General features: G+C 61.1%; 1 protein-coding gene across 2 annotated transcripts; it reads left to right on the top strand.

Annotated features, from left to right (window-relative positions):
• The first annotated feature begins 1,634 nt into the window (after positions 1-1,634).
• On the top strand, positions 1,635-9,579 carry Dusp9 (dual specificity phosphatase 9). 2 transcript variants are annotated; one of them, XM_048335911.1, is made up of 4 exons: positions 1,635-1,735; positions 6,889-7,296; positions 8,535-8,990; positions 9,158-9,579. In XM_048335911.1, exons 2-4 carry the CDS (start codon positions 6,924-6,926, stop codon positions 9,481-9,483), a joined length of 1,155 nt encoding a protein of 384 aa, XP_048191868.1. In that variant the 5' UTR covers positions 1,635-1,735; positions 6,889-6,923; the 3' UTR covers positions 9,484-9,579. The 2 variants fall into 2 exon arrangements, with proteins under 2 accessions (XP_048191868.1, XP_048191867.1); XM_048335910.1 differs by lacking the exon at positions 1,635-1,735 and adding an exon at positions 5,872-6,381.
• Positions 9,580-10,503: the final 924 nt, after the last annotated feature.

Here is a 10,503-nt window from a genome sequence, read left to right as displayed (position 1 = left end):
AGGAAGAAAGGAGGGAAGGGAAGGGAAGGAAAGGGAGGGAGGGAGGGAGGGAGGGAGGGAGGGAGGGAGGGAGGGAGGGAGGAAAAAAAGACAAGGCAAGAAAGAGAAAAAGGGAAAAAAGAACTACAGGTGTGGCAGCAGGAAGCCCATATGAACAGCATGGTGTGCTGCCCACATTGTGTCATGTGGCGTATGAACTCAAGCCCTGAACATTTCAGCTGTGTGAGGCAGAAGGGAAGGCACCCAGTGGATTTTACCCATGTGATTGAAACGCTCAGCCTGTCAGTAGAGGCAGGGCTGTAAGATCATGGTCCTCCACTTAGGAGGAGTGAGCTTCTGAGGCTGAAAAGGTGAAGAGGGTAGTCAGGGCCCAAGGTAGGGTGTGTGTGCCAGGCTAGTACAGGGCAGCTTGTGTAGTGTAGCTAGCTAGCGCAGGGCAGCTAGACTCTGTGCTGACTTCCACATCATTTTCAGTACAGACCAGAGATGGGGCAGGGCCTTGGGTGCCAGAGACGAATCTGCACCTTCCTGTCTTTTCCAGGGGTAATGACTCAGGGGAATTGAGCAGGGCTGTGACGCTAGCCAGGCAGCCATGGTGCTGCTGGCATCCTTGCCCTGCCTGGCTGGATCTTGTCTTGCTCTTCCTGGGCACAGAAGCCAGTCGTCCATAGCCACCAGCACAGGCTGCTTCTCTGCGTCACCCCGGTGCAGGCTCCAGCCCCAACTCCTCTATGCCTGGTCTGCGAGTTTTGGAATGGCCAGCTCTGACTATGCCTTGGCATCCGGACCTGGGAGCCGTGGTTGTCCTGTCCCCATAGTCAACCATGACCTGAGCCAGAGCTCCGTGTGGCTCATTAGCACCCCAACGACCAGAACCTGTGCCTCAGTTTCCCCAGCTGTCATATGGGAACAGTCTTTTCTGGCTTCCAGAAGTGGTGGATGTACTAAACGAGGTCTTTGAGGGAATGCGTGTGACTTCTCGTGCATAGGAAAGGTAGTGGGGATCTGGTACGGTTACTCCCCGTTCCCCACCCTCCTCCGGGCCCGTCCCCCAACGTCCTGGCTGCACTCCTTCCAGGCAGTGAGGCTCACAAGTTGTTCCTATCAGACAAAATCTGCTACAAGAGAACGCGCGACGACCATTGAGGAGAAGTGGGGTGCGATGGGGCTCTTCAGCGCTGCCAGTCCCACCTTGTCCTCGCTCCCCTGTGGGAACGGGAGGTGACTGTGGAGGACATGCTGGGTCCCGTCTTCCCTGGGCCCCTTCACTCGGGAATGACAGTGTAGACTCTCAAGTGCACGCCCCCCCATTCCCAAGCCCCAAGCCAGGCCCAGCCCCACTGAAGTGCCCCAGCTCGAGCCCCCCTTGGCCCGGGGCTGCTGGGGCTGGGGGTGGCGAAGCGCGCGGCCGGGCTGGTGGGTGGGGGCGTGGCGCGGAGGGCGGGTGGCGCAGGCCTCGGCCCCTCCCCGCGGCCTCCGGTGCGCCGCGGGCGGCGCGGCCCCTCCTGGGCAGGGGGCGGGGAAGACGGGCGGCGGCGGCGGCGGCGGCGGCGGCGGAGGCGGGATTTGGAGTTTCCCTCCGCAGCGGCAGCGGCGGCGGCGGCGGCCCCGAAGCGCCGCTTGGGGCTGTGGCGGCGGTTGGCGGTGACAGTGGCTGTCCCCGCTGCTCAAGCGACGGAAACTTCCCGCTTGCCACGCACGGAGCTGGGGCCGGAGGCTGCGGCTCCCAGTGGAGGTGAGCAGAGCGGAGCACGCGGCTCCCCGGGGCTCCCGCCCCACCCCCACCCTGCCTGGCTGCCTCGCACCCGTGCGGCCCCCCAGCCTGCGCCCCCAAAGTCCTCCCCGCGCACGCAGCCCACCCCGGGCCCCGACGCGTCCACCCGTGCAGCACCCTTTGGGTCTCCCCGCACCTCCGCCCCTCCCTGCGCGCCGGCTCCAGCTGCTCAATTAGGCGCGCACGAAGCACGCAGCTTGGGCCTCGAGTCCTGCACACTACACACGCCCGCACCTCCACACCTAGAGCCCTCACCCCGATCCCAACTCACCCCAACTCCCATCCAGACCCTGCCACACCCCAGTGCACACGCATCCCTGTGATGCTATCAGCGCTCACATGCTCCCCCGCCAAATCCAACTTCCCATATGTCCATTCCACACACCCCACCCACGTTCGCAGCTCGAAGCCTCTGTCGTCCACCCACTAACCCCCCCCTCCCAAGCCAGCCGCCGACATTCCCCATCGTTTGGCAGACACCTCCACCATCCGCACCAACATGCACACACGAACACCTGCTTGATTGCCTGCTCTCCAGCATGCTGTCCCGCCCCCGTCGCAAATAGCCCCAAACACCCCCACACACACATCGCTGGGTCCCTCCCACAGCCCACCCCCCCACCTGGCACACACGCTGGAAAGGCTGCAGCATTTGGGTGGCATCCGTGCCAGGCAGCGGCTCGCCAGCCTGGGGCTCCCCAAGTGCCTCCCTACACAGACTTCTAGACTCCCTGGGGACTGACTTGACCTCTTCTAGCACATAAAGAAGGCACCTGGTGCCCAAGGTATGCTGCTGACATGTGGAGGTGAACGGGGTGCAGGTGGGGGCCGAGAATGGCACACAGCGAAATGAAAAAGGACTGAAGAAGTGGCAGCCCCTGACCCACACGCGCATACTGGGCGGTGGTAGGGGCTGGAGTGAGCGTGCACTGTGTGTGTCCTGTTTGCCTGTGCGGTGGGGAGAGCCTTGTGTGCACGTGTGCATGTGCGTGTCTGGGAGGAGTGTGTGATCGGCAGAAAGAAAACCCGAAGCAGCACCCTTGTGGACTCCCCCAGACAACAATTAGTTGCATTCATTCATGCCTTCTTTGTGGATGGGCATTTCTTGCATGAGCGCCGGGGCGCGTAGCAGGCCCTGCGCGGGGGGCGGAGGGGGGAGGTGGGCCCCGTACCCCTTCCTGCCTCGGCGGAACTCCCAGGCCCGCAAGCAGCCCGGCCAGGAAAAGCAGAAAGCCGTTCCCAGGCAAAGTGGATTGGATGGCGAGCCGCCGTATTTGGCAGGAGTTGAGCTCCTATCCGTGCAACCCGGGCTCCACAGCCCCAATCGCGTCCCTGGACCCGGCGGGCAGCGAGGATGGCGAGGGGGAAGGCGGGGCGCCGCTCCCCTGAGGCTCCCCAAAGCAAAGAGCGCTCGAGAAGCGCGCTGGCCCTGCAGGGGTTGGGGGGGGGGGTGATGGCAGGGACTCGAGGACGCCCGGGGCGCCTGGCGGGGGCGACAGTGGGCGCAGTACCCACCCTGCGGCGAGTCGGGAGCACGCCGCCATGGCTCCGCCCGCTGGGGGTGAGGGGCGGCTGGCGAGGTCCCCAGCGAGCGATGCCTCCCCCCCCCCACCGGGCTCCAGACCCGAACCGTCGCGAGGCGGGGCCAGCGCCCAGAGCGGGAGCTGCAGGGGGCCCCGGGGGCGGGGGCTTGGCTGCTCCCGAGCCCTGCACTGCGGAGGTGGCAACAGGTTCCCATTTGTCCTGTTGCTGGCGCTGCCGGCGCAGCGGGGACACAGCACTGGCTTTGGAGATTAAGCACCTCGCACTCCCTCACTGGCCCCCACACGTTCTTCTGGTGGGGGGCCAGGAGCTTGTCAGCTGGGGTGGAAAGCGAGGTATAGGGATACCTTTCCGGATGTCACCAGACTTGCATCGTAGGCTTTCCCTTCACCATTGCAGAAGTGGCCTGCCTGGCCATCTCCATCCACAGCCCAGCGCTCCGCTCCGGGGAGCACAACTGCACAGCCCAAGAGCCCAATGCCCTTCGGGTTAGTGATCCTCTTGTCAATCACACTAAGCATTTAGGCTCCACCACACGGTGGCTGGCATCAATGCCTCTCAGCTCCTTGCTGGCCCCAGCCCTGCACCCCCATCTCACACACACATACACAACACACACACACACACACACACTCACACACACACCGTAGCCAAGCCCCGCTCCGCAGGCTGGCACAGTGCAGAATGTGCCTTCTATTCCTGTCCACCCCAAGGTCCCACCCACAGATAGAGTGGAGTCTAGAGGCAGCTCCCAGGCTGGGTGCCCGTGGCCAGATGGCAGCTGGTGCCCGTGTCTAACACTGTGGAGAGGTTAGAAGAAGGCACACACTGAGGAAGAGAAGCAGGCCAAACAACCCAAATTCTCTTCGGGCCACTGCAGCAGACAGAAGGAAGACTATGCGCTTGGCCAGGACTCCAGAAATTGGAGCATGGAGAAAACTTAGGCAGGCAGCATAGCAAGAAAGCTTGTGCTGGAGCCGGTGCCCACCGAACAAGGGGAAAGACATGGTCCATTCACCCAGAGCTCCTGCTCATTGGCACTGAGACCTGTCCTAGAAGGAGGGATAAGGTGAGGTGTGGCCACAGATGGCTCTAGCCTAGAAATCTGGGACTAGTGACCCTGTGCAGGGAAGGACACAGCAAAGTGGAAGTCCTTTAGTGATGACCTAGCTTTCCATAGTCCAGTTCTTCCCATGGCCTCACTTCAATCTACCACCTTAACTCTTTGGTTTGTGGAGAAGGTGCCTTCTCCATACTGATGGCCTATAGTGATGCTAAAGCTGCAATTCTGGGTGGTTTTCCATTTTTCGCTCCTTTGAAAAAGGTTAAGGGTGGTGCCATCCCACGTGCCAGTCTTTTTTGTTTCTTTGCTTTAGCTACTTAGGATAGATTTCTAGAAGTAATCAAAGGTTTGGATTTTTTTCCTGTCTAGTGATTGATGCCCACTGCCAGCTTAATTTCTGAAAGGACCTTACCCATGGTGAATCTTCCAGCAGGAGGAACTTTGGGAATTCTCATTTTGAGAACATTTTGCTAAGGCAGTATGTAGGAAGTGCTACCTTGTAGCATTTCCTACTTGTTACTACCTCCTTCTTACTGTCACCTTCTTTTTCTGAATTGCCTTTCCTTCCATGCCTGGTAACTAACCTTCCCCCATAAAGGGTAACAACATTACATTCCTTCCTTCATGTACTATACAGTCTTTTGGAGTTCTTTGCCCATTTATTTTCTGGGGTCTTAACCTTTTGATTATTTTGTATGAGCTTTATCTTATCTGTTGTTTTCCTTCAACACTGTTATTTGCTTTTCTCGAGCTTAAAGCAGGAAAGAGACACATAGCCAGATCCCTGTGGGTTTTCTGTTTTGTTTTGTTTTTCCGATCCTCCTTCTACCTCTCTTTTCATTGTCTCAGCACTTCAGTGCCTTTGCCTACTCTTGGTGTGTTTTGGTGGAGTGGGAGCACCAGGCAAGTGGGAGCCCTGTTGGTGTCTGCTGTGCATCAGTGGTGCTGGTAGGAAGGATGGAGGCCACCTGTGTTTGTTGAATGAATGGTATGGTTTGTTCCCTGGCACAGAGTCGGGCAGGTATGGGGCAGATTGGTGCATGCAGGCCCAGAGACAGGGAGAGCACTTTGAAAACTGATGAATGTGAGCCTGTGGCCTGTACGGTAGGCAGAGGATTATTCAAGGATGGAGAGAAATTGGTGGAAACTGCGTTCCTCCAGATAGAACTATCTAGAGGGTCAAGGGAAGAGGGCAAGGGGCAGAGCCAGGGTAAGTCCTGTGATTCATAATGTGAGAAGATGGGGGACTCCAGTTCAGGGTGAGTGGATCTCCTGACGCAGGAAAAAAAGTCCTGTGCTGGCCTAGCCCCCCAGCCGGCCTTTGGCAGAGTTCTGGAGCAGGAGGGAGTAGAGGCTTCTACTTTTGTTTTCCACGTCTGAGATGTGTGTGATGTCAGTGGCAACTAGTGTGGGGGTCTCTGTTTGGCCCTTTCTACAGATGGGGCCACTGAGGTTCCGACTGGGGCTAGGCCAGGTTTACTGAGTTGTCCAGGCAGCTCCTGGGGCAGGGGCATTGGGCTTTTATCCTCGCCCCTCCCCCTGCCTTCAAGACCAGGCTGGCGCCGGCCAGGGGGAACAGCAACTGCTTCCCTGCTGGGCCCCCGGCCTGCCCTTGGCCTCTGCCCCGACCCCGTGCTGCCTGAGTGGAAACCCCAGATCAGCCTGCCACTTGCAGATTCCACTCCACTTCAATTGCTCGCACCCCGTTGGCTCGCCGGCCCCCCTGAGCCCGCCCCCCGCCCCGCCCCAGCCCGCCCCTTGGAGCTGCTACTCCACGTCCTAAGAGCGAGGCTTCCAAGGTGGAAGCTGGACCCGCTGCTGCGAGCAGCCGGCGCGCGGACCGCTGGGCTTCCACGTGCGAGCCTGCTCCGCCGCCCCGCCCTCTCCCCGGCGCCGGGGCTCGGGCACTCGCGGCCCCCAGACGGTGCTCCGCTCCCGGCCATGGCAGAAGCCGTAGCCAGGACGTCCACGCGCGATCCCCTGCCGGTGGATCGCGATCCAGGTCTCTCCTTTTGTTCTCTCCTGGGGCGCAGGGCGGAGGGGAGCGGGGAGCGGGTCTCATCCCCTCGGCCACCCTTTTATCCCCCCGGAGGTGGGGGAGATTTCGGCCTTGAAGCGCATTTCCTCGCAGTCATCCAGCCCAAAGTCAAACTTGGGGAGCGAATGTGGGCAGGCCGAGGGTGAGACGCGAAAAGGGGGGTGTGAAGTAAAGTGCTTCTGGCCTCGGAGCGTCCCCGAAGGCGCCTTGAAGGGGCCATTAGACACCCAGGTGTCTTGTGGGGGGCCCGGGCCCCTCACGCAGGGAGTAGAGGCTGGAGCCCAAGTGGCTGCGCATCGCGCGCGTTTTTCTCGGGGCGCCTCTGTTGCCCCTCGTGCCGCCGGGGCGCGGACGCGAGCGGACGGCGGAGTGTCCGGCCTTCGGGATAGGAGTCTGGGCTGCGACTCGCCGCCCTCCCGGTGGCCGGCCCCGGAGCCCCCAGCTCACGCCGCGCCTCCCGTCTCTCCGCAGCCCTCGCGGCCCGACGTGCCGAAAGCCGCGCGCCCATGGAGAGCCTGGGCCGCTCGTGCCTGTGGCTGCGCCAGGAGCTGTCGCCGCCGCGGCCCCGGCTGCTGCTGCTGGACTGCCGCAGCCGCGAGCTGTACGAGGCGGCGCGCATCGGCGGGGCGCTCAGCGTGGCCCTGCCCGCGCTGCTGCTGCGCCGCCTGCGCAAGGGAAGCCTGTCGGTGCGCGCGCTGCTGCCCGGGCCGCCGCTGCAGCCGCCCCCACCTGCCCCGGTGCTCCTGTACGACCAGGGCGGCGGCCGGCGCCGGCGCGGGGAGGCCGAAGACGACGCCGACGAGTGGGAGGCCGACTCGGTGCTGGGCATCCTGCTGCAGAAGCTGCGGGACGAAGGCTACCTGGCCTACTACCTACAGGGTAGGTGCAAGCAGGGGGGCAGGCGGCCCAGGCCTGGGGGGGGTCCCTCCTGGAGAAGGCCCTGACTTAGAGGTTGGAGGGGGGTCTCATAACTAATTTGACCTTGGGCAAGCTGCATTTTACTTTGTCCAGGAGCTGTCAGGTCAGTGGGCTGGGGGGCGCGGAGCGGGGGATTGGCCCGATCTGCCATAGTTGGCAGTAAGCTCAAGAACAAAGTAACAAGTGCCCCACCACAGTCTCCCCACTTGTTCCCTGCTCCACAGAGCAGACAACGGGAGGGGGAATCCCAGGTGCTCGGGGTGCGGGGACAGACAATCCTGGAGAAGCATAGCAGGCTAGAGATAGCAGACACCAACCTCCCCCTGAGGCAGACAGGGCCAGGAGGGGGAGTGAGGGGAGACAGGCTCAGCGGGGCCTTGGTGGCTTTATGCCCTTTCCAAAAGCCCAGCACTGCTGGACATTCCCTCTCCCCAACTTCTCATTTGTTCTTCAACAAGAAAGCTCATGGGGAAATATTGGGAATGGGTAAATATAAAAAGCATTAGGTCGGTTAGGAATATGCCCTCGTGGCAAGAGTGCTCGCCTAGTATACCTGAAGCCCTGGGTTCGATTCCTCAGCACCACACATATACAACACAGCCAGAAGTGGCGCTGTGACTCAAGTGGTAGAGTGCTAGCCTTGAGCAAAAAGAAGCCAGGGAAGTCAGTGCTCAAGCCCTGAGTCCAAGCCCCACGACTGGCAAAAGAAAAGAAAAAGCATAACGTTTCCAAAGGGGGGGAGGCAACCCCAGACAGGGTTAAAAATAGAATTTGGAACTAGTCGAATGGAACACTGTGGGCTACCTGCTTTTGGAACCCCAGCCCCTCTTCACCCATCAGACAGCTTCTAGCCGTAGCAGATCATACCTCAGACAGAGACCGGATCTGAGCCTTGCCTCCATTTGGCACTGGGGAACTAAAATCCTGCTGAGTGGCGCTGCCTGGGGCCAGCACCTGGGGTGGACATTTGCCCATTGGGAGGAAGAACCAATGGGGCTGGAGGGGGTGGCTGCATGTCCCCCGCGCAGCACACACTGATCCTCGGGGCAGACAAGGCTGTTGGCTTGGAGATGCCCTTTGGGAAGACATGCACTGCCCCTCACCCCAGGTTGTAGGGTCCCGTCCCTATTCCCAGCCAGGAGCTCCTGGCTGCCAGGAGTGTGGGTTAACAAGAACTCTCCTCACCCCCCCCCCCGTAGGTGGCTTCAGCAGATTTCAGGCCGAGTGCCCTCACCTGTGTGAGACCAGCTTCAATGGCTGTGCCGGCTCAAGCCTGGCCACAGTGCCTAGCCCAGTGCCTGTGATAGGCCTGGGTGGTCTGTGCTTGGTCTCCGACTGCTCTGACGCAGAATCTGAGGCTGACCGTGACTCCATGAGCTGTGGCCTGGATTCAGAAGGCACTACACCCCCTCCAACTGGGCTACTGCCATCCTTTCCGGTCCAGATCTTGCCCAACCTCTACCTGGGCAGTGCCCGGGATTCAGCCAACTTGGAGAGCCTTGCCAAGCTAGGCATCCGCTACATCCTCAATGTCACCCCCAACCTCCCTAACCTCTTTGAGAAGAATGGTGACTTTCACTACAAGCAGATCCCCATCTCTGACCACTGGAGCCAGAACCTGTCTCAGTTCTTTCCGGAGGCCATTGCATTCATCGGTAAGTGCCCTTCACCCCCTCCTTCCTCCCTCTGCCACGACCAAAGCCTCTGGCCAGGGGCCCCTGACTCACAGGGAAGGGGTATCTCGAGGGCTCCTCCCAACAGCCACCTGATCTCAGTCATGGTGTCCTGGGGGGTCTCCTCAACCCTGCCCTTCCCCACCTAGATGAGGCCTTGTCTCAGAACTGCGGGGTGCTCGTGCACTGCCTGGCAGGGGTCAGCCGCTCCGTCACTGTCACCGTGGCCTACCTCATGCAGAAGCTCCACCTGTCACTCAACGACGCCTACGACCTGGTCAAGAGGAAGAAGTCAAACATCTCCCCCAACTTCAACTTCATGGGGCAGCTGCTCGACTTCGAGCGTAGCCTGCAGCTGGAGGAGAGGCGCGCCCGGGGGCAAGGGAGTGGGGAACAGGAGTCCACTGCCTCAGACCCACCCTCCTTCTTCACCACCCCCACCAGCGATGGGGTCTTTGAGCTGGACCCTACATAACGTTCTGCGGGGCCAGCGGCTGGCCCTACCCCAGCCCCACAGCCAGTCGGTGCTCTGACCACCCATGTGGTTGGGGAGGGGAGGGAACTCAGCCATAAGCAGGGGGGGGGGGAGGGAAAGCTCAATACCTCACGGGGTGGGGGGAGGGGAAGCAAGGCAGGAACCGCAGCAGAGACCTGCCCTGCCCACTCGGGACAGCCGTGGGAATCCTATTAAATGTGCCTATGGGCCAGCCCGGGGTCGCCGGCCTGACCTGCACCGCTCTGGCGGGACCATGTTCCACAACTTGCCTCTTACGCGACTGTTACTTTACTCTTTGGGGGGTGGGGCGGGGGTGGGGGGCCCCTCCTTGAACAACCATTCTAGGTGGCTGCCGTGCGCTGAGCCCTGGGCCTCCCTGCTCTCCCCCCTCCACAGGGACCTGTTCTCAGTCCCTTCCCTGACCCCACATGGCCACTTCCACCAGCATAGCCACCGTTCTGCTTTTCCAACAAGGGCTTAGAGCTCTCCGAGTGGGGGCGTCCCCGGGGCGGTGGGCGCAGACCTGCAGTGGCTGTTGCGGCTCTCTGGGTGGCTGCCTGCTGGGCAGTGCCACAGGGGAAAGCCCGGGCCTGGGAGCCAATGGGCGGGTTCCTGGCTGCACATCTGGCGCCCTGACTGTTTCTTTCCTCCTCCCCCAGATGTCTTGACAGGATCACTGGGGCTCTTTGTGACTGAGGGTGGTCAGGCTGCCACCGGAGGAGATGGGGTCTTGGAGCGAGAGCTGGGGGAAGGGCAGGAATGATGAAGGCCTCAATTTTGCTGCTGCGGGTCTCATAGCCGCTGTTGGTTTGGGGGGCAGGGAAGGGACCAAGCTGCAGACACACACGGTCATTCATTCCAGTCCACACCCCTGTGGGCCGCATGCATGTGTGCGCGTGAACGTTCACACATGCACATTTGCCCACTTACACACCCGGCCTGGGGCAGGACCACACCACCCTTGAACCTGGAAGAGGGGGCTGTGCTTCTTTGTTTTGT

Source organism: Perognathus longimembris, chromosome 28, assembly GCF_023159225.1.
Source record: "Perognathus longimembris pacificus isolate PPM17 chromosome 28, ASM2315922v1, whole genome shotgun sequence".
Taxonomy (NCBI): domain Eukaryota; kingdom Metazoa; phylum Chordata; class Mammalia; order Rodentia; family Heteromyidae; genus Perognathus; species Perognathus longimembris.
The sequence above is the reverse complement of the archived record's forward strand: the minus strand, read 5'-3'. Positions and strand labels throughout refer to the sequence as shown.